Source organism: Gorilla gorilla, chromosome 16 (genome assembly GCF_029281585.2).
Source record: "Gorilla gorilla gorilla isolate KB3781 chromosome 16, NHGRI_mGorGor1-v2.1_pri, whole genome shotgun sequence".
Lineage (NCBI taxonomy): Eukaryota > Metazoa > Chordata > Mammalia > Primates > Hominidae > Gorilla > Gorilla gorilla.
Window position 1 is genome coordinate 43,453,672 of NC_073240.2, and position 24,153 is coordinate 43,477,824.

General features: G+C 44.8%; 1 protein-coding gene across 3 annotated transcripts in view; it reads left to right on the forward strand.

Annotated features, from left to right (window-relative positions):
- STARD9 (StAR related lipid transfer domain containing 9) overlaps nucleotides 1–24,153 on the forward strand; it is a 147,998-nt gene that overhangs the window by 63,101 nt on the left and 60,744 nt on the right. For all 3 annotated transcript variants that reach the window (XM_031002323.3, XM_031002324.3, XM_063698937.1), the window contains exons 8-9: nucleotides 14,184–14,253; nucleotides 15,682–15,754. In XM_031002323.3, coding sequence (XP_030858183.3) covers nucleotides 14,184–14,253; nucleotides 15,682–15,754 — 143 coding nt within the window. The remainder of the gene's footprint in view (nucleotides 1–14,183; nucleotides 14,254–15,681; nucleotides 15,755–24,153) is intronic.

A 24,153-nucleotide genomic window follows, 5' to 3' on the forward strand; every position in this document is an offset into this window, starting at 1 on the left:
CTGATGTTTGGTGCTTGGTACCATCTGTCTTATATCATTAAGGTAGGTCCTGCTATTAAGTAGCAACAGTTGGGTTCTTTTATGGGCAAAGTTTTTACCCTTCCAGGCCACTTATAAGAAGTAATATATGGCCCAGGTGCAGTGGCTTACGCCTGTAATCCCAATGCTTTGGGAGGCTGAGATGGGTGAATTTGCTGGAGGTCAGGAGTTCGAGACCAGCCTGGCCAACATGGTGAAACCTTATCTCTACTGAAAATACAAAAGATTAGCTGGGTGTGGTGGCACATACCTGTATCCCAGCTACTGGGGAGGCTGAGGCAGGAGAATCACTTAAACCTGGGAGGCAGAGGTTGCAATGAGTCGAGATTGCGCAACTGCACTCCAGCCTGTGCGACAGAGTGAGACGCCATCTCAAAAAAAAAAAAAGTAATATATATTTTATGTTCCTGTAGCAGTATGCTAGTTTATTTTTTATTTTTATTTTTTTAGCCACAAGGTCTTATTCTGTCACCCAAGCTGGAATGCAGTGATGCAATCATAGCTCACTGCAACCTGAACTCCTGGGCTCAAGTGATCCTTCCGCCCCAGTCTCCCAGGTAGCTAGGGCTACAGGTGTGCATCTAGGCAGCGGATTTTTAAATTTGCTGTAGAGATGGGATCTCACAATGTTGCCCAGGCTGGTCTTGAACTCCTGGCCTCAAGTGATCTTCCCACCTCAGCTTCCTAAAGTACTAGGATTATAGATGTGAGCCAGCATGCCTGGCTGTAGTATGCTAATTTAAATCCTGATAAGGAGCGGGACATGAACCATCAAGAGCTGGTCTTTTCTCTGGTCAGGGCATGGCAAATGGATGATGCAATAGGTATGCCAGTGACTGATTCTGCTACCTGTGTCTTTTCCCAAATGTTTAATCATAAATGGCAGCCTAGAAACAACAACAGAAATACCATTTCCTTTGCTAGGAACCAGTTTAAGTTTGCTCTGTAAAACTCTGTGGGTATACATATCTGTGTAAAGCAATACTTTCAAGGCAGACCATGAGTTGATGCAGCGGTATCAAACTTCTCATCTTAAAAGTCTGTGTGTGGGCCGGGTGCAGTGGCTCACGCCTGTGATCCCAGCACTTTGGGAGGCTGAGGCGGGCAGAACATGAGGTCAGGAGATTGAGACCATCCTGGCCAACATGGTGAAACCCTGTCTCTACTAAAAATTCAAAAAAATTAGCTGGGCGTGTGGCACACACCTATAGTCCCAGCTACTCGCGAGGCTGAGGCAGGAGAATCGCCTGAACCTGGAGGCGGAGGTTGCAGTGAGCCAAGATCGCGCCACTGCACTCCAGCAGCCTGGCAACAGAGCAAGACTCCGTCTCAAAAAAAAAAAAAAAGTCTGTGTGTGTATGTGTGGGAGGAGTAACCAGAGGAGACCTCAGACATAGTTCAGATATCCGCATTATACAGAAAACAATGAAATCTGGAGAAAGTTAAGGGTTGTTCCCAAAGTCACACAGTTAGAGTTGGGACAGAATTGAAACTGGGAAACTTGCATTGCATTGGAAGAGAAGAATGGAACAGAATCCTGTATATCAAGAACCTGGAAGGAGACCTAGGTTCCTAGATGATTTGATTGGTATAGTACCTGCAACTCAGAAAATATGACTCTTGCAAGGTCATACAGCTTGGGTCATATGTCCAATGTCAATGACAGGATCAGGACTCAAATCTCAGGGTTCATGGTGCAAAGTTCAGGACACTTTTGGATACCTTTATGGAGTGAATCCTTGAAGGGAGGGAGGTAGGAAATACTACATTCTAAACCAGTAAAAAATCTCTTAGACTCTGTGTTACAAGTTTCTTGAAGCCACTCTGGACTTTCTTAAACCGTTACAAATACAGGTGGACATTTCGTTGTTTTGTTTTTTTTTAATTATACTTTAAGTACTAGGGTACATGTGCACAATGTGCAGGTTTGTTACATATGTATACATGTGCCATGTTGGTGTGCTGCACCCATTAACCCTTCATTTACATCGGGTATATCTCCTAATGCTTTCCCTCCCCCGACCCCACAACAGGCCCCTGTGTGTGATGTTCCCCTTCCTGTGTCCAAGTGTTCTCATTGTTCAATTCACAGGTGGACATTTCTTTTTTCTTTTCTTTTTTTTTTTTTTTTGAGACAGAGTTTTGCACTTATTGCCCAGGCTGGAGTGCAGTGGCGCGATCTCGGCTCACCACAACCTCCACCTCCCAGGTTCAAGCGATTCTCCTGCCTCAGCCTCCCGAGTAGCTGGGATTACAGGCATGAGCCACCACGCCTGGCTAATTTTTTATTTTTAGTAGAGATGGGGTTTCTTCCATGTTGGTCAGGCTGGTGTTGAACTCCTGACCTAGGTGATCCACCTGCCTCGGCCTCCCAAAGTGCTGAGATTACAGGCATGAGCCACCGCGCCCGGCCGACATTTCTTAATGAAGGAGCCATGAGCTGAAATAGTATAGAACCAGTCTTGGAAGCTAGGACCCTGAGTAGTCACACTGAGCTATGTTGTTCTCATCATCACCCTCTGATGAGATCTTAGTAAACTTTTTTTAAAAAATGTTTTCTTTCTTTATTGATATCTATATCTTATCTATCTGCCTGTCCATCTGTCTTAAGGCTCATCCATTCTGTGAATATGACTTTAAAGTGGAAAGTGGTTTCTGGCATGAAACCAATTCTACAGAAATTTATTGAGTACCTACAAGATGCCTATACTATTCCAGGTGCCGTGGGAAATATGAAAATATAAGCCCTTAAAGAACTTGCAGTTCCAGTTCAGAATTGTGAGATGGACCTTGATAGCTACCTAAATCCAAAGAAAGGAAAGGAGTAGCCTTTCCATTAAAAAGTTTATTAATTAGATGAGAGATTAAGTTGAAATCTGAAATGCACAAGGGCCTGCCCAAAGCACACATAAGAGGCCAGTGGTTATAGGATCTAAACTGATATCTAAGTGAGACAAAGACAATATTGTATTTTTACTGTGGCCTTTATTTTAATATAAAGGTACAGGTGCAAACCAAGAGGTAGGTAGTTGGAACTTGAGAAAAATTCTGTATTTCCTGTGTACTCAATCTATAAGTCACAGGAGTTTCCCCCCAACCCCAACCATTTAGTTCTTGTGCCTTTTTTTTCTTGTCTTTCTGCATAAACTAGGACCTCTAGTACAATAGTAAATAAAAATGGTGACAGTCTTGTTCTCAGAGGAAAGCTTCACCATTTTACCATTAAGTAATATATTTGCAATAGTGATTGTTTTTAATAGATATTCTATATGCTTCTCAAACTGTGGTGAAGGACCAGTTTTTTTTGTGGTGGTGTTTTTGTTTTTGGATCAGAGTCTCACACTGTCATCCAGGCTGGAGTGCAGTGGCACGATCGTGACTCACTGCAGCCTCAAACTCCTGGACTCAGGCAGTCCTCCTACCTCAGCCTCCCAAGTAGCTGATACTACAGACATGTGCCATCATGCCCAGCTAATTGTTTTTTATTTTTTCTTTTAGAGATGGAGTCTAGCTATGTTGCCCAGGCTAGAAGAACCAGTTTTTTTTTTTTTTAATTCCAATCTTTGGTATACTAATACATTTATAAAATAAAATAAGGATGAATTACTAGAAAAAATGAAAGGAATATCTTAATTACAAGCCCCAAATCTTCTTTACTAGATTGAACAGATATAAAATTACTTTATCAAACTTACCCTTTTATTGTTTTTGGTTTTGTTTTTTTTGAGACGGAGTCTTGCTTTGTCACCCAGGCTGGAGCGCAGTGGTAGGATCTCAGCTCACTGCAACCTCTGCCTCCCAAGTTCAAGTAATTCTGCTGCCTCAGCCTCCTGAGTAGCTGGGATTACAGGCACGCACCACCATGCCTGGCTAATTTTTGTATTTTTAGTAGAGACGGGGTTTCACCATATTGGTCAGGCTGGTCTCGAACTCCTGACCTCAGGTGATCCACCTGCCTTGGCCTCCCAAAGTGTTGGGATTACAGGCGTGAGCCACTGTGCCCGGCCCCTCGTTTTTTTTTTTTTTAAAAAAAGAGTCTCGCTCTGTCGCCCAGGCTGGAGTCGCACGATCTTGGGTCACTGCAACCTCTGCCTCCCGGGTTCAAGCGATTCTCCTGCCTTAGCCTCCTGACTAGATGGGACTACAGATGTGCGCCACCACGCCCAGCTAATTTTTGTATTTTAGTAGAGGTGGGGTTTCACCATGTTGGCCAAGATGTCAAACTCCTGACCTTGTGATCCACCTGCCTTGGCCTCCTCTTTTGTAGTATATTTATTTATAGCTATAAATTTCCTTGTAAGCATGACTTTAGCTGTATTGCACCAGTTTTAATGTGTAGTATTTTCATCATTAATCAGTTTAAAATATATATAATTTCCAATATGATTTCTTTTGACTCATGGATTTAGAAGTGTGTTTATTTTTATTTTTTTTATATATTTTTTTATTTTTTATTGATCATTCTTGGGTGTTTCTCGCAGAGGGGGATTTGGCAGGGTCACAGGACAATAGTGGAGGGAAGGTCAGCAGATAAACAAGTGAGCAAAGTTCTCTGGTTTTCCTAGGCAGAGGACCCTGCGGCCTTCCGCAGTGTTTGTGTCCCTGGGTACTTGAGATTAGGGAGTGGCGATGACTCTTAACGAGCATGCTGCCTTCAAGCATCTGTTTAACAAAGCACATCTTGCACCGCCCTTAATCCATTCAACCCTGAGTGGATACAGCACATGTTTCAGAGAGCACAGCGTTGGGGGTAAGGTCACAGATCAACAGGATCGCAAGGCAGAAGAATTTTTCTTAGTACAGAACAAAATGAAAAGTCTCCCATGTCTACCTCTTTCTACACAGACACGGCAACCATCCGATTTCTCAATCTTTTCCCCACCTTCCCCCCCTTTCTATTCCACAAAACCGCCATTGTCATCATGGCCCGTTCTCAATGAGCTGTTGGGTACACCTCCCAGACGGGGTGGTGGCCGGGCAGAGGGGCTCCTCACTTCCCAGTAGGGGCGGCCGGGCAGAGGCGCCCCTCACCTCCCGGACGGGGCGGCTGGCCGGGCGGGGGGCTGACCCCCCCACCTCCCTCCCAGACGGGGCGGCTGGCTGGGCGGGGGGCTGACCCCCCCACCTCCCTCCCGGATGGGGCGGCTGGCCGGGCTGGGGGGCTGACCCCCCCCATCTCCCTCCCGGACGGAGCGGCTGGCCGGGCAGAGGGGCTCCTCACTTCCCAGTAGGGGCGGCCGGGCAGAGGCGCCCCTCACTTCCCCGACGGGTCGGCTGGCCGGGCGGGGGGCTGACCCCCCCGCCTCCTCCCGGACGGGGCGGCCGGCTGGGCAGGGGGGCTGACCCCCCCCATCTCCCTCCCAGACGGGGCAGCTGGCCGGGCGCGGGGCTGACCCCCCTACTTCCCTCCCGGACGGGGCGGCTGGCCGGGCAGAGGGGCTCCTCACTTCCCAGTAGGGGCAGCCGGGCAGAAGCGCCCCTCACCTCCAGGACGGGGCGGCTGGCCGGGCGGGGGGCTGACCCACCCCACCTCCCTCCTGGACGGGGCGGCTGGCCGGGCAGAGGGGCTCCTCACTTCCCAGTAGGGGCGGCCGGGCAGAGGCGCCCCTCACCTCCCGGACGGGGCGGCTGGCCAGGCGGGGGGCTGACCCCCCCACCTCCCTCCCGGACGGGGCAGCTGGCCGGGCGGGGGACTGACCCCCCCCCACCTCCCTCCAGGACGGGGCGGCTGGCCGGGCGGGGGGCTGACCCCCCCACCTCCCTCCCGGACGGGGCGGCTGGCCGGGCGGGGGGCTGATCCCTCCACCTCCCTCCCGGACGGAGCGGCTGGCCGGGCAGAGGGGCTCCTCACTTCCCAGTAGGGGCTACCGGGCAGAGGCGCCCCTCACCTCCCGGACGGGGCGGCTGGCCAGGCGGGGGGCTAACCCCCCCACCTCCCTTCCGGACGGGGCGGCTGGCCGGGCGGGGGGCTAACCCCCCCACCTCCCTCCCGGACAGAGCGGCTGGCCGGGCAGAGGGGCTCCTCACTTCCCAGTAGGGGCGGCCGGGCAGAGGCGCCCCTCACCTCCTGGACAGGGCGGCTGGCCGGGCGGGGGGCTGACCCCCCCACCTCCCTCCCAGAGAGGGCGGCTGGCCGGGCGGGGGGCTGGCCCCCCCACCTCCCTCCCGGACGAGGTGGCTGCCGGGCGGAGACGCTCCTCACTTCCCAGACGGGGTGGCTGCCAGGCAGAGGGGCTCCTCACTTCTCAGACGGGGCGGTTGCCAGGCAGAGGGTCTCCTCACTTCTCAGACGGGGCGGCCGGGCAGAGACGCTCCTCACATCCCGGACGGGGCGGCAGGGCAGAGGTGCTCCCCACATCTCAGACGATGGGCGGCCGGGCAGAGACGCTCCTCACTTCCAGGATGTGATGGCGGCCGGGAAGAGGCGCTCCTCACTTCCTAGATGGGATGGTGGCCGGGCAGAGACGCTCCTCACTTTCCAGACTGGGCAGCCAGGCAGAGGGGCTCCTCACATCCCAGACGATGGGCGGCCAGGCAGAGACGCTCCTCACTTCCCAGACGGGGTGGCAGCCGGGCAGAGGCTGCAATCTCGGCACTTTGGGAGGCCAAGGCAGGCGGCTGGGAGGTGGTTGTAGCGGGCCGAGATCTCGCCACTGCACTCCAGCCTGGGCGCCATTGAGCACTGAGTGAACGAGACTCTGTCTGCAATCCCGGCACCTCGGGAGGCCGAGGCTGGCAGATCACTCGCGGTTAGGAGCTGGAGACCAGCCCGGCCGACACAGCGAAACCCCGTCTCCACCAAAAAAATACGAAAACCAGTCAGGCGTGGCGGCGCGCGCCTGCAATCGCAGGCACTCGGCAGGCTGAGGCAGGAGAATCAGGCAGGGAGGTTGCAGTGAGCCGAGATGGCAGCAGTACTGTCCAGCTTCGGCTCGGCATCAGAGGGAGACCGTGGAAAGAGAGGGAGAGGGAGACCGTGGGGAGAGGGAGAGGGAGAGGGAGAGGGAGACGGGCCAGCAAAATGGATAAAGTGTGTTTATTTTTTAACACTCAGGGATTTTCTAGTTGTATTTTTGTTTTACGTATCTAGTTTAATACTATTGAGTTCAGAGAACATGCTCCATGTAATTTCACCTAAAACAACATGTATACAGACATGCTTCGGATATATTGCAAGTTTGATTCCAGACCACCACAATAAAGTATCACAATAAAGCAAAAATCAAAATAAAAACACAAATGTTTTGGTTGCACAGTGCATATAAAAGTTATATTTATGCTATATTTTATTAAGTACGAAGTAGCATTATGTATTAAAAATGTACATACTTGGCCGGGCATGGCGGCTCACGCCTGTAATCCCAGCACTTTGGGAGGCCGAGGCAGGCAGATCACAAGGTCAGGAGATCGAGACCATCCTGGCTAACATGGTGAAACCCCGTCTCTACTGAAAATACAAAAAATTAGCCGGGCGTGGTGGTGGGCACCTGTAGTCCCAGCTATTCGGGAGGCAGAGGCAGGAGAATGGCGTGAACCCGGGAGGTGGAGATTGCAGTGAGCCAAGATCACGCCACTGCACTCCAGCCTGGGTGACAGAGTGAGACTCCGTCTAAAAAAAAAAAAATGTACATACCTTAATTTAAAAATACTTTATTGCTAAAAAATGCTAGTGGTTACCTGAGCCTTCAGTGAGTCATAATCTCTTTGCTGGTGCAGGATTTTTTCTTAGTGATGATGGCTGCTGACTGATCAGGATAGTGATTGCTGAAGGTTGGGATGGCTGTGGCAATTTCTTAAAACAACTTATGGAGTTTCTTACATCAATTGACTCTTCCTTTCATGAAAAATTTTTCTATAGTGTGAAATGCTGTTTGATAGCATTTTACTCACAGTAGAACTTATTTCAGAGTTGGAGTCAATCCTCTTAAATCCTGACACTCGTTTATCAACTAAGTTTATATAATATTCTGTTTCATTTTTTTGTCATTTCACACAGCATCTTCACCAGGAGTAGGTTCCATCTCAAGAAACCACTTTCTCTGCTCATCCATAAGAAGCAACTCATCATCCATTCAAATTTGATCCTGACATTGTGGCAATTCAGTCACATCTTCAGGCTCCACTTCTCATTCTTCTTCTCTTGATAGTTCCACCACTCTGGAATTACTTCCTCTACCAAAGTCTTGAACCCCTTAAAGTCATTCATGAGGGTTGGAACCAACTTACTCTAAACCCCTCAATGTTGATATTTTGAGCTCCTCTCATGAGTCATGAATGTCCTTAATGCCATCTAAAATGGTGAATTCTTTCTGGAAAGTTTTCAATAGACTTTGCCCAGATCCATCAGAGGAATCACTGTGACAACTATAGCTTTATGAAATGTATTTCTTAAATTATCAGACTTCAAAGTTGAAATGATTCCTTGGTCCATGGGCCATAGAACAGATGTTATGTTAGCAAGCATGAAAACAACATTAGCCTTCTTGTACGTCTCCATCAGAGCCCTTGGGTGACCAGGCACACTGTCAATGAGCAGTAATATTTTGAAAATAATCTTTTTTTCTGAGCAGTAGTTCTCAACAGTGGGCTTACTGTAAGCAGATACGCTGTCATCCAGGCTTTATGGTTCCATTTATAGGGCACAGGCAGAGTAGATTTAGCATGATTCTTAAGGGCCCTAGGATTTTTTTTTTTTTTTTTTGAGAGAGGGAGGGTCTTGCTCTGTCACCCAGTCTGGAGTGCAGTGGCATGATCGCAGCTCACTGCAGCCTCAACTTCCCAGGCTCATGTGATTCATTTTCCCACCCATGCGCTACCATACCTGGCTAATTTTTTGTGTATTTTGTGGAGACAGGGTTTCACCATGTTGCCCAGGCTGGTCTTGAACTTGTGGGCTCAAGAGATCCACCTGCCTTGGCCTCCCAAAGTTCTGGGAGTACAGCTGTGAGCCACCGCGCCCAGCCTGGCCTTAGGATTTTCAGAGTGATAATGGCTTCAATTTAAAGTCATGGTGGCTCATGCCTGTAATCCCATCACTTTGGGATGTTGAGGTGGGTGGATCACCTGAGGTCAGGAGTTCGAGACCAGCCTTGCCAACGTGGTGAAACCCCCATATCTACTAAAAATACAAAAATTAGCCAGACGTGGTGGCTGGTGCCTGTAATTCCAGCTACTCGGGAGGCTAAGGCAGGAGAATCACTTGAACCCAGAGGGCAGAGGTTGCAGTGAGCCGAGATTGTGCCACTGCACTCTGGCCTGGTGAACAAGAGTGAAACTCCGTCTCAACAACAACAACAACAACAACAATAATAATAATAATAATGATAATAATAATAATAAAATAAAGTCACCAGTTGCATTAGCCCCTAACAGGAGAATCGGCCTGTCCTTTGAAGCTTTGAAACCAGACATTGGCTGCTGCTTTCTAGCTATAAAAATCCTAGATGACACCTTTTTCCAATGGAAGCCTGATTTGTCTACATTGAAATTCTGTTGTTTAGTGTAGCTACCTTCATTATCTTAGCTTTAGCTATATCTTTTGAATAACTTATTACAGCTTCTCCGTCAGCACTTGCTTGCTTCACCTTGCACTTAAATGTTACTGAGAAGCTTCTTTCCTTAAACCTCATGAACCAACCTCTGCCAGCTCCAACTTTTCTTCTGCAGCTTCTTCACTTCTCTCAGCCTTCATAGCATTGAAGGGAATCAGGGCTTTGCTCTGGATTAGTCTCTGGCTTAGGAGAATGTTGTGATGGTTTGATCTTCTAACCATACTGTAAAAACTTTCTTCATATCAGCAAGAAGGCTGTTTTGTTTGCTTATCGTTCATGTGTTCACGGAGTAGCACTTTTAATTTCCTTCAAGAACTTTTCCTTTGCATTCACAGCCTGGCCAACTGTTGGGCGCAAGAGGCCTAGCTTTCAGCCTTTCTTGGCTTTCGACATGCCTTCCTTGCTAAACTTCAGCTTTTCTAGCTTTTGATTTAAAATGAGAGACTCTTTCACTTGGACACTTAAAGGCCATTGTAGGGTTATTAATTGGCCTCATTTCAATATTGTTGTGTCTCAGGGAATAGGGAGGCCTGAGTAGAGGGAGAAAGGTAGGGGAAAGGTTGGTTGGTGGAGCAGTCAGAACATATACATTTATCAATTAAGTTCGCTTTTCTATACGATTCTTGGTGTACCAACACAATTATAATAGTAACATCAAAGATTACTGGTCACAGATCATCATAACAGATATAATAATAATGAAAAAGTTTCAAATATGTATAGCACAGTTTGATTTGTAGCCTAGCACATTGGCCAGTTTTTGTAAATTTTCCATGTGTGCTTGAAGAGAATGTGTATGATACAATTGTTGGGCATAGTGTTTATATATTACTATTTATCAGGTTTGATACTTGTTCAAATCTTCTGTACCCCTATTGATTTTATTTTTCCACTTGTTTTAACAGATACTAAGAAAGGCAAGTTAAACTTTCCTACTATGAGTATGGATGCCTTTTTCTCCTTTTAATTCTGCCAATTTTTGTTTTATATATTTTGAGGCTTTATTATTACATGCATACAAAATTAGAATTGTTAAAACTTCCTGGTTCATTGAACACTTTTTTCATTGTGAAGGATTTTTCTTTATCTCTAATAATGCTTTTACTTTAAAGTCTACTTTGTCAGGCATTAATGAAACTAGCTTTCTTTGGGTTAGTGTTTGTATTTTTATCTTCTTTTCTGCTTTTACTTTCAGTTTTCTGTGTATGTTTCAGATGTGTTTTTTATTTTAAAAAATTTTCCTTTTGCTTTGTTTTACCTTTGTTTCATCACAGTTTTGGTCTTTTAATTTGATATTGTGGTCTGCTTGTATTTAATGTAATCACTAATTTTATTTGGGTTTAAATCTGTTATTTTGTGCTTTCTCTTTACTTTTCCTGTTTTGTGTTCCTTTTTCTTTACTTTGTCTTTTGGTTTGATAACTTTAAAAAATTATTGCATATTCCTTCTCCACTAGCTTATTATTTACACATTGTCTTACTATTTTGGTGGTTACTCCAGAGATGACAACATAGACCATTGACTTATCAAAGTCTAATATTTACTGGTTGTTCTGCTTCTTCCCAGACAATAAACCTTTTGGACCTTATAAGACTTGAACTCAGTTTGTCCCTTCCTGACTTAAATGCCATTTTTAGGGCTCTTAATTTTTAAAGAATATCCTACCTTTTATCTCTGAGTGCCTTCTACTTCAAGAATAATCTTGTTTTCCCTCTAGTGTGGATCTGCTATTGACAAGTTCTCTTTTGGCTTTTTGTTTGTTTGAGATGGAGTCTTGCTCTGTCACCCAGGTTAGAGTGCAATGGCGCTATCTCGGCTCACTGCAACCTCCGCTTCCTGGGTTTGAGCAATTCTCCTTCCTCAGCTTCCCGAGTAGCTGGGATTACAGGCACATGCTACTGTGCCCAGCTAATTTTTGTACTCTTAGTAGAGATGGGGTTTCACCATGTTGGCGAGGCTGATCTTGAACTCCTGACCGAAAGTAATCCACTGACCTCGGCCTCCCAAAGTGCTGGGATTACAGGCATGAGCCCCCATACCCAGCCTGCTTTTCTTGTTCTTGAAGGTAAAGTTCACTGAGTACAGAATTTTAAATTGATGGTTATTTTCTTTTAGTCATTAAAAATTATACCATTCTCTTCTGCTTTCCACTGTTTTTGCTGAGAAGTCATCTCTTAGTCTAATTTTTTCAATATTTTTCCTTTTGTCTTTGAACGGTTTATTATGGTCTACTTATGGGTAGATTTAGGTTTTTGAAAAATCATGCTGGGATTCTTGAATTGTGCTTTTGTATCTTTTTATCAGTTTTGGAAAGTTCTTAGCCATTACCTTTCCCTTTTTTCCCCCCTTCCCTCCACTACCATTACCTCTTACAATATTCCTTCTATCCCATTCTTTCCTCTTCTTTTGGGACTCTAATTACAGGTATATTAGGCCTATTCCCTGTATACTCTGTGAGTCTTACCATTTCTTCTATATTTAATTAATTAATTTATTTATTAGACATGAAGTCTTGCTAATGTTGCCCAGACTGGTTTTGGACTCCTGGGCTCAAGGGATCCTCCTGCCTCAGCCTCCCAAGTAGCTGAGATTACAGGTGTGCACACCTAGCCTCCATTTTTTTTTCTTTGAGATGGAGCCTCGCTGTGTTGCCCAGGCTGGAGTGCAATGGCGCAATCTCAGCTCACTGCAACCTCCACCTCCCGGGTTCAAGCGATTCTCTTGCCTTAGCCTCCCGAGTAGCTGGGATTACAGTCGTGCGCCACCACAGCTGGCTGATTTTTGTATTTTCATGAGAGACAGGGTTTCACCATGTTGGTCAGGCTGGTCTTGAACTCCTGACCTCATGATCCGCCCGCCTCAGCCTCCCAAAGTGTTGGGATTACAGGCGTGAGCCACTGCACCGGGCTCCCTCCATATTTTTAATCTTTTGTCTCTCTGTGCTACATTTTGAGTATGTTTCTGATCTATCTTCCTGCTCACTCATTCTTTCTTCAGCTATGTCTAACCTGCTATTAAACTTTATATTGAGTTTTTATTTTCACTTACAGTATTATTTCTCAGATATCCATTTTATTATTTCATTATAGTTTCCAAGTTTACAATCTTGTCTTTAAACTCCTTGAAAAAATAGTAAGCAGAGTTACTTTTTTTTTTTTTTTGAAACGAAGTTTTGCTCTTATCGCCCAGGCTGGGGTGCAATGGTGAGATCTCAGCTCACTACAACCTCTGCCTCCTAGGTCCAAGTGATTCTCCTGCCCCAGCCTCCTGAGTAGCTTGGACTATATAGGCTCCCGCTACCATGTCCAGCTAATTTTTTGTATTTTTAGTCGAGGTGGGGTTTCACCGTCTTGGCCAGGCTGGTCTTGGAACTCCTGACCTCATGATCTACCTGCCTTGGGCTCCCAAAGTACTGGGATTACAGGCATGAGGCACCGAGCCTGGCCTTTTTTTTTTTTTTTTTTGAGACGGAGTTTTGCTCTTGTTGCTGAGGCTGGAGTGCAATGGCACGATCTCGACTCTCCACAACCTCCGCCTCCCAGGTTCAAGGGATTCTCCTGTCTCAGCCTCCCGAGTAGCTGGGATTACAGGCATGCACCAACACACCCAGCTAATTTTGCATTTTTAGCAGAGACAGGGTTTCTCCATGTTCGCCAGGCTAGTCTCAAACTCCCGACCTCAGGCCCGCCCGCCTCGGCCTCCCAAAGTACTGGGATTACAGGCATGAACCACGGTGCCCAGCCTTCAGGGTTACTTTTAAGTCGGCCTGGTAGCTTCAGTATCTGGGTCTTTATTGGATTGCTTTCTATTGACTATTACTTTTGTTGGTTTCATTTATGTTACTTTGTTATTTTGGGTGTAATTGTATTTAGCAATAAGCCCATGAAGTTACTTTGTTTTTGAATCTCTAATACAGAGATTCTCTAGAACAGTTGGGAAGGCCTTTGGGACTTGGTCAGTAACCAGCCATGAAGATTTACTTTCATGCCCGTAGGCTCCTCTTCACCTATCTAAAGCCTCCCCATTCTATAGTGGCTAAATTTAAGTCTCACTTCTGTGGAACCTGTCCTGACCACGCCTCTGATCTCCTCATCATGTATCATCTTTCCACCTCCTGTGGCACTTGGCCATATTGTCTTGTATAGTGTAACTTACCATGATTGTAAACTGTGGGAGGACAGAGATGAGTGTGGTATGTATTTTGTATGCCAAACCGAGTCTGCCACCTTGTGGGGAAAACAACACTGGCCTACCTCAGGGACTTCGTGAGGGCCAAATGAGAACAGTTCTTATAACCTATATAGCAGAATTGTAAGGAATTATAGTTGTTGTTAGCATATGGTCTATATGACTTATAGACCATAATCTCTGTGAGGACAGAGACCTATATTCCTAGAGTCTATCATATACCTGACAAGAGGTTTTCAATAAATATTTCTTGATTTAATTTATTATCTGAATGAATTTGGCCAGATTCCCTCATTTTTGTCTATTAAACAATATGAAATAGGAATGATAAAGACTTACAAGAAAAGGCTAAAGTTTACCAAAAATTTCATTTAATTTCTTTTTTCCGTTTCACAAATCCGATAGGTTTATCTCAACATGTAGTTACCAATTATAAACAAGTAATCCAACTCTTGGAGGAGGGAATTGCAAACAGGTAACAGGTTTGTTTGTTTCTGTCATTCTTTTATCCTCACACTCCTATCCTGTGTTCCCATTTCCCTTTGGGGAGTGTATAATGACACTTAAAATTGTCTCTGTGTGTAGAGATGTTCACAACCAGAAGGCTCTTCCCAGAACAATAATGTTCACAGGGTAAGGGGTGGTGACTAAGATTTAGTCTCTTCTCACTAGTAATGAAGCTGGAATCTGTTCTGGACATAATAATATTAGGCAGTAAGCCCAAGGAAGTTACTCTATATTTTGTTTAGAGCTTCTAAATTTGGAAGAAAGGATTCTTACCTGCATTGTCCTCTCCTCAGGTTTGATAGATATAAGGATGAATATAGTGTAAAAGGTTCATAAAAACATTTTTTTCTAGTTTTGCATACTTATAAGGTAGCCCCTCAAAAGACTGTTTTGAATCTGCTATGAATAACTAGGTGCTGTAGATTCCCCTAAAAGCTATTGTAAATTGTAATAACATTCCGTGTTGTAAGTTACTATGAAATACCTAGAATATTACTAGTAAATGTCCCTAAAAAAGGCTTTTTTTTCTGGGGTAAAAAGGTCTTTAGAGCCTTCTATTTATCCTGTTAATAGCAGGACCAAGTTAATTGAACATAAAGGAAGAAATTTAAATTTAACATTCTGCTGAGCTTCGTGGAACTCTCCTGGAGACACTTACTTCTGGTCTTCAGGGTACCCTGAGCTCCATGATTTTTCAGTGTCAGGCTTGAATCATGAGACTAGCCTCTAGATTTTGGCCCTTTTCTTCAATTCTCCAGATCCTCTGAGAACAGAGCTCAGTGAGATGCTCTTAGATAAAGGAAAACCTCTCCTGACTTTAAGGGTTAACACTGTAATGGATTTCTAAGGGAGACTGTGAATTCCGCCTGGCTTAAGCATGATATTGATGTGATTTAAGATCTCATTTCCAAGATCTTTCTGACACTGTAGAATTAATATTCTGTGTTTAATCAAAACTTACCTTCTCTGTCTTTGAGGTATCTTCTCTAGCAAGCTTTCGACATCCACTTATTAAAATGACTCCAAGAATAAAATAAAATAAAGTGAAAGAATAAAATAAAATGGGTCTATCTTGGGCATGTTCTTCCAGGATGATGACGCTCTAGTCTTCATTTCCCTTTTCACTTGAATTTTTGCTTCTATTGCTTAAAAAAAAAAAGTTTCAGTGTAGTTTAGTATGAAGCTACACTCCGTTTTATGCTCAGATATCAGCACCTAGAGTGCTGCTTCTGCCCTCTTTGGACTATTCTCTTCACGATACTGGACTAAATATGTGTGTTTTATGATTCTCATTGGTGAACCTCAGCACTAACATTTCTTGTATTCTGTATGGATCCTTAAGAATCCACCATGTGTAAACAATCCTCGTCCTAACAGTTTTTCCTTGTATACACAGAATCACAGCAGCCACCCATGTTCATGAGGCCAGCAGCAGATCCCACGCCATTTTCACGATCCACTACACGCAGGTTGGTAACTCCTTATGTTTGGTGAGATTTCTTCCTCTCCTTGTACCTTTAAACCACTTTCTTGTCTTCCTTCCTATTTCTTTTTTTGTTTGTTGGTTTTTGAGACAGGGTCTCAGTCTGTTGCCCAGACTGGAGTGCAGTGGCGCGATCTCGGCTCACCTGAACCTCTGCCTCCCAGGCTCAAGCAATTCTGCCTCAGCTTCCCGAATAGCTGGGATTACAGGAGACGCCACCATGCCCAGCTAATTATTTTTTAATTTTTAGTAAAGACGGGGTTTCACCATGTTGGCCAGACTGGTCTCAAACTCCTGACCTCAAATGATCCACCAGGCTCGGCCTGGCTAAGTGCTGGCATTACAGATGTGAACCATCATTCCCGGCCCTGTTTCTTTTCCTTTCCTCCTACTCTCATATTTATAGGTCCTCTGATAGAACCTAATATTGTAAACCGGATTTACACACAATCCGTTAAGCTATACACCTAGAATGGCTAGAAGCATTTTATAAAGACTAATCAAAATATCTTCTGCTTATATTTATTTTTAACATTTTAAAACGCTTTCACATCTGTGTGATCAGTATGGACATTTAAAACAAAAGGTTGAAAAGAAAATAAGCATTAAAATGAAATATTAGAAGATTCACTTCCATTGTGATGGAATGAGGAGGTCAAGTCATATCCCCAAAAAGCAACTATAAAGCTGGACAAAATCCTTTCTGTGGTCTGAAAATAGATTAAAGGAATGTAACAAAGTGAGAAGCACCACACCCAAAATAAAATGATGACTAAGAACTTCCTAAATTTGTTGAAAATCATTTATAGATCTAAGAAGCTCGAAGGACTCCAAGTAAAATAAACACAAAGAGATCCACACCTAGACACATCATATTTAAACTGTTGAAAGACAAAGAGAAAAATCTTGAAAACAGCTAGAGAAAAGTGACTCATACAGTAGAACAATTACATGATGAATGGCTGACTTCTCATCAGAAGCATTGAACCCTAGAAGTCAGGGGGCTGAGATAATATAAAAAACTGGCAATAAGAACATTCCCAGATTGGAAAAATAAAAAGTAGAATTTATTGCCAGCAGACTTACCTGACAAGAAAACTAAATGAAATCTTCTAGGCTGAAAGAAAGTGATATTAGAAAGTATCTTAAATCTATAGGAGACAATGAAATATCTGGGAATGGTAAATGTGTGAGTAAATATAAAAAAACCTACATTCTTTCTCGTTTCTTCTCCTAATGTCAATAAAAGAATAAGATTACAATCGCCCTCTCCCTCTCCCTCTCCCCTTTCCACGGTCTCCCTCTCATGCCGAACCCTCTCCCTCTCTTTCTACGGTCTCCCTCTCATGCTGAGCTGGACTGTGCTGCTGCCATCTTGGCTCACTGCAACCTCCCTGCCTGATTCTCCTGCCTCAGCCTGCCGAGTGCCTGTGATTGCAGGCGTGCGCCGCCACGCCTGACTGGTTTTCGTATTTTTTTGGTGGAGACGGGGTTTCGCTGTGTTGGCCGGGCTGGTCTCCAGCTCCTAACCGCGAGTGATCCGCCAGCCTCGGCCTCCCGAGGTGCCGGGATTGCAGACGGAGTCTGGTTCACTCAGTGCTCAATGGTGCCCAGGCTGGAGTGCAGTGGCGAGATCTCGGCTCGCTACAACCTCCACCTACCAGCCGCTTGCCTTGGCCTCCCAAAGTGCCGAGAGTGCAGCCTCTGCCCAGCTGCCACCCTGTCTGGGAAGTGAGGAGCGTCTCTGCCTGGCCGCCCATCGTCTGGGACGTGAGGAGCCCCTCTGCCTGGCTGCCCAGTCTGGAAAGTGAGGAGCGTCTCTGCCCGGCCGCCATCCCACCTAGGAAGTGAGGAGCGTCTCTGTCTGGCCGCCCATCGTCTGAGATGTGGGGAGCGCCTCTGCCCGGCCACGACCCTGTCTGGGATGTGAGGAGCGCCTCGGCCCGGCCACGACCCCGTCTGGGAGGTGAGGAGCACCTCTGCCCGGCCACCCCCTCTGAGAAGTGAGGAGACCCTTCACCTGGCAACCGCCCCGTCTGAGAAGTGAGGAGCCCCCCCGCCCGGCAGCCACCCCATCTGAGAAGTGAGGAGCCCCTCCGCCCGGCTGCCACCCGGTCTGAGAAGTGAGGAGCGTCTCCGCCCAGCAGCCACCCCGTCCGGGAGGGAGGTGGGGGTCAGCCCCCGCCAGGCCAGCTGCCCCGTCCGGGAGGTGAGGGGCGCCTCTGCCCGGCGGCCCCTACTGGGAAGTGAGGAGCCCCTCTGCCCAGCCAGCCGCCCCGTCCGGGAGGGAGGTGGGGGTGTCAGCCCCCCGCCCGGCCAGCCGCCCCATCCGGGAGGTGAGGGGCGCCTCTGCCCGGCCGCCCCTACTGGGAAGTGAGGAGCCCCTCTGCCCGGCCAGCCGCCCCGTCCGGGAGGTGTACCCAACAGCTCATTGAGAACGGGCCACGATGACAATGGCGGTTTTGTGGAATAGAAAGGGGGGAAAGGTGGGGAAAAGATTGAGAAATCGGATGGTTGCTGTGTCTGTGTAGGGGGAGGTAGACATGGGAGACTTTTCATTTTGTTCTGTACTAAGAAAAATTCTTCTGCCTTGGGACCCTGTTGATCTATGACCTTACCCCCAACCCTGTGCTCTCTGAAACATGTGCTGTGTCCACTCAGGGTTAAATGGATTAAGGGTGGTGCAAGATGTGCTTTGTTAAACAGATGCTTGAAGGCAGCATGCTCGTTAAGAGTCATCACCACTCCCTAATCTCAAGTACCCAGGGACACAAACACTCTGCCTAGGAAAACCAGAGACCTTTGTTCACTTGTTTATCTGCTGACCTTCCCTCCACTATTGTCCTGTGACCCTGCCAAATCCCCCTCTGCGAGAAACACCCAAGAATGATCAATAAAAAATAAAATAAAATAAAATGAATAAGATTACATAAAACCACAATTATAACAATGCATTTTTGTACATTGTCATATATGAAAATAACAGCACAAGGGAAGTGAAAGGAGATATATTTAAGTAGAGTTACTATATTTTACAGGAATTAAGTTAGTATTATTTTGAAGTAGATCATAAATAAAGATATGTATTGTAATCTGTAGAGCAAGTACTAAGAAAATAGCTCAAAAATATAATTTTAAAAATCAACATTTCTTCTGCCTCCTCTGGGCAGAAAAAACAACAGAAATTAAAATGGTACATATTAATAAAAATACCTAACAGTTAAAGGCAGTGGAGGAAGAACAGAGGAACAAAAGAGATATGAGACACAGAAAAAAAGAAAAATCAGACATGGATGGTTCTGAGCACATCAATAATTATTAAATACATTAAGTGTGAATTGCCTAAGGTACAAATTTTCAGATTGCATAAAAGCAAGACCCAACTACATGCTGTCTATAACAAACACACCTTAGAACCACAGACACAGGTTGAAAGTAAAAGGATGGAAAAAGATATACCATAATAATAGTAACCATAAGTCCTAGCCAGAGTAATGAGACAAGAGAAAGAAATAAAGGGCATCCAGATCAGTAAAGAGGAAGTCAAACTGTTGCTGTTCGCTGACAACATGATTGTATACCTAGAAAACCCTAAAGACTTATCCAAAGAGCTCCTGGAACTGGTAAATGAATTCAGCGAAGTTTCAAGATACAAAATTAATGTACATGAATCAGTAGATGTGCTATACACCAGCAGCAGACAAGCTGAGAATCAAATCAAGAACTCAACATTTTTTACAATAGCTGCAAAAAAAAAAAAAAAAAAAAAAAACTTAGGAATACGCTTAACCAAGGAGATGAAAGACCTCTACAAGAAGAACTACAAAACACTGCTGAAAGAAATCATATATGACACAAACAAATGGAAACATATCTCATGCTCATGGATGGGTAGAATCATTATTGTGAAAATGGCCATACTGCCTAAAGCAGTCTACAAATTCAATGCAATCCCCATCAAAATACCACCATCATTCTTCACAGAACTAGAAAAGACAGTCCTAAAATTCATATGGAACCAAAAAAGAGCCCACATAGCCAAAGCAAGACTAAGCAAAAAGAACAAATCTGGGCCAGGCGCAGTGGCTCATGCCTGTAATCCCAGCACTTTGGGAGGCCGAGGCAGGCGGATCACTTGAGGTCAGGAGTTTGAGACCAGCCTGGCCAACATGGTGAAACCCCTCTCTACTAAAAATAGAAAAAATTAGCTGGGTGTGATGGCAGGCACCTGTAATCCCAGCTACTCGGGAGGCTGAGGCAGGAGAATTGCTTGAACCTGGGAGGCAGAGGTTGCAGTGAGCTGAGATCACACCACTGCACTCCAGCCTGGGCAACAGAGTGAGACTTCGTCTCAAAAACAACAACAAAACCAAATCTGGATGCATTACATTACCCAACTTCAAACTATACTGTAAGGCCAATAGTTACCAAAACAGCATGGTACTGGGACAAAAACAGGCATATAGACCAATGGAACAAAATAGAAAATGCAGAAATAAAGCCAAATACTTGCAGTCAACCAATCTTTGACAAAGCAAACAAAAACGTAAAGTGGGGAAAGGACACCCTATTCAACAAATGGTGCTGGGATAATTGGCAAGCCACATGTAAGAGAATGACACTGGATCCTCATCTCCCACATTATACAAAAATCAACTCAAGATGGATCAAAGACTTAAATATAAGACCTGAAACCGTAAAAATTCTAGAAGATAACATTGGAAAAATCCTTCTAGACATTGGCTTAGGCAAAGACTTCATGAGCAAGAATCCAAAAGCAAATGCAACAAAAACAAAGATAAATAGATGGGACTTAAATAAAACAAAAATCTTCTGCACAGCAAAAGAAATAATCATCAAACAGCCCACAGAGTGGGAGAAAATATTTGCAATCTATGCATCCTACGAAGGACTAATATCCAGACTCTACAAGGAACTCAAATCAGCAAGAAAAAAACAGTCCCATCAAAAAGTGGGCTAAGGACATGAATAAACATTTCTCAAAAGAAGATATACAAATGACAACAAACATAGGAAAAAAAGTGCTCAACATCACTGATTATCAGGGAAATGCAAATCAAAACCACAATGCAATACCACCTTACTCCTGCAAGAATGGCCATAATCAAAAAATCCAAAAAGAGGCTGGGTCAGTGGCTCACGCCTGTAATCCCAGCACTTTGGGAGTCTGAGGCAGGTGGATCACCTGAGGTCAGGTGTTCGAGACCAGCCTGGCCCACATGGCGAAATGCTGTATCTGCTAAAAATAAAAAAATTTGCTGTGTGTGGTGTTGCACTCCTGTAGTCCCAGCTACTCACGAGGCTGAAGCTGGAGAATTGCTTGAACCTGGGAGGCAGAGGTTGCAGTGAGCCGAGATCATGCCACTGCACTCCAGCCATCTCCAAAAAAAAAAAAAAGATGTTGGTGTGGATATGGTGAAAAGGCAACGCTTTTACACTGTTGATGGGAATATAAACTAGTATCACCATTATGGAAAACAGGGTGGAGATTCCTTAAAGAACTACAAGTAGATTTACCCAGAGGAAAAGAAGTCGTTATATGAAAAAGATACTTGCACATGCATGTTTTAGCAGCACAATTCACATTTGCAAAAATACAGAACCAGCCCAAATGTCCGTCAGTCAATGAGTGGATAAAGAAAATGTGGTGTACGTATACTGCAGAATACTACTCAGCCATGAAAAGGCACCAAATAATGGCATTTGCAGCAACCTGGATGGAATTGGAGACCATTATTCTAAGTTAAGTATCTCAGGAATGGAAAACCAAACGTATCTTCTCACTCATAAATGGGAGCTAAGCTATGAGGACACAAAGGCATAAGAATGATACAAAGGCATAAGAACACATAGGCATAAGGACGCAACAGCATAAGAATGAACTTTGGGGACTTGTGGGAAAGGGGGGTGAGGGATAAAAGAGTACTCATGGGGTACAGGGTACACTGTTTGGGTGATGGGTGCACCAATATTTCGGAAATCACCACTAAAGAACTTATTCATGTAACCAGACACCATCTGTTCCTCCAAAACCTATTGAAATTTTTTAAAAAGCATAAGAGAGCTGGAGTGGTATTTTAATGTCAGGCAAAAAATAGGTTTTAAGGCTGGGCGTGGTGGCTCAAGCCTGTAATCCCAGCACTTTGGGAAGCCGAGGTGGATGGATCGCCTGACGTTAGGAGTTTGAGACCAGCCTGGCCAACATGGTGAAACCCCGTCTCTACTAAAAATACAAAAAAAATTAGCCAGGCATGGTGGTGAGCGCTTGTAGTCCCAGCTACTCAGAAGGCTGAGGCAGGAGAATCACTTCAATCCAGGAAGCAGAGGTTGCAGTGAGCTGAGATCGTACCATCGCACTCCAGCCTGGGCAACAAGAGTGAGATTCCGTCTCAAAAAAAAAAAAAAAAAAAAAAGGTTTTAAGACAAACACTAGAGACAGGAATATTTCATAATGATAAAGGGGTCAGTCAGTACATTGAAGAAATACAACATTTATAAATGTATGCACCCTGAACAACCAAACCTCAAAATACATGAAAACACTGATGGAACTGAAAGATTAAAATAGTTCAACAATGGTTGGATATTTCAGTACCTAATTTCCAGTAGTAGGTAGATAACCAAACAGAAATCAGTGAGGAAATAGAAGATTTGAGCAACATTATCAAACTATGTGACCTAACTGACATTTTCAGAACACTTCATCCAACATCACAGAATACACATATTTTCAAGTGCACACGGAGCATTCTCTGAGATAAACCCTATGCTTCCTGAAGTTAAAGTAACCAAGATAGTGTGGTGTTAGTGTTAAGATAAATAGATTACTGGAATAGAATAGAGTCCAAAATAGACTCACACATATATAGGCAACTGATTTTTAATAAAGTTGCAAAGGCAATTCAGTGGAGAAAATATGTTTTCAGCAAATGGTGGGAGAACAATTGGATGTCTATATGAAAAAAAGAACTTTGATCTATATTTTGCACTTTATCGAAAAGTTAACTCATATTGAATCATAGCTCTAAATGGGAAACCTGAAACTATTAAACTTTAGAAGATGACTTAGGAGAACCTTTGTGATTCTTGATTAGGCAAAGGTTTTATAGATATGGCACTAAAAACACAAATTGAACAAAAGTACAAATTGAAATCTGGAGTTAATCACAATTTCAAACTTTTGTACTTTTATAATTTTTTTTGAGACAGGGTCACACTCTGTCACCCAGGCTAGAGTGCAGTGGCACAATCATGGCTCACTGCAGCCTCAACCTCCCGGGCTCAAGTGATCCTCCCACCTCAGCCTCCCAAGTAGCTGGGACTTACAGGTGTGTGTGTGTGTGTGTGTGTGTGTGTACACTTACAGTGTACAAAATAACTTTTGTATTTTTTTTGTAGAGACAAGGTCTCATTATGTTGCCCAGGCTGGTCTTAAATCCCTAGGCTCAAGTGATCCTCCTGTCTCAGCCTCCCAAAATGCTGGGATTACAGGCATGACCCACCATGCCTGGCCTTTTGCACTTTTTTTTTTTTTTATGAGACTGATTCTTGCTCTGTCACCCAGGCTGGAGCACAGTGGCACGATCTTGACTCATTGCAACCTCCACCTCCCGGGTTCAAGTGATTCTCCTGCCTCAGCCACCTAAGTAGCTGGGATTACAGGCATGCATTACCATGCCTGGCTAATTTTTGTATTTTTAATAGAGACGGGGTTTCACCGTGTTGGCCAGGCTGGTCTCGAACTCCTGACCTCAAGCAATCCAGTTTGCCTCTGCCTCCCAAAGTACTGGGATTACAGGCATAAGCCACCATGCCTGGCCCCTTTTGCACTTTTAAAGACACTATTAGGAGAATAAAAAGAAAAGCAGGCCAGGTGTGGTGGTTCATGCATGTAATCCCACCACTTTGGGAGGCCAAGGTGGGCGGATCACTTGAGGTCAGGGGTCGAGACCAGCCTAGCCAAGATGGTGAAAACCTTGTCTCTACTAAAAATACAAAAATTACCCAGGCTTGGTGGCATGCACCTGTAATCCCAGCTGCTCGGGAGGCTGAGGCAGGAGAATTGCTCGAACCCAGCAGGCAGAGGTTGCAGTGAGCCAAGATCGTGCCACTGCACTTCAGCCTGGGTGACAGAGCAAGACTCCCTCGAAAGAAAGAGAGAGAGAAAAGAAGAAGTAAAGAAGAAGGAAAGAAGGAAAAGCAACAGATAGGTAGAACTTACTTGCTAAACATACATCTGATGGAGGAATTATATCCAGAATATATAAAGAACTCTCTAAACACCGTAAGAAAACAACTGAAAACAATAGCAAAAATTTTGAACTGACATTTCACTAAACAAAATATGCTAGTGACAGTTAGGGA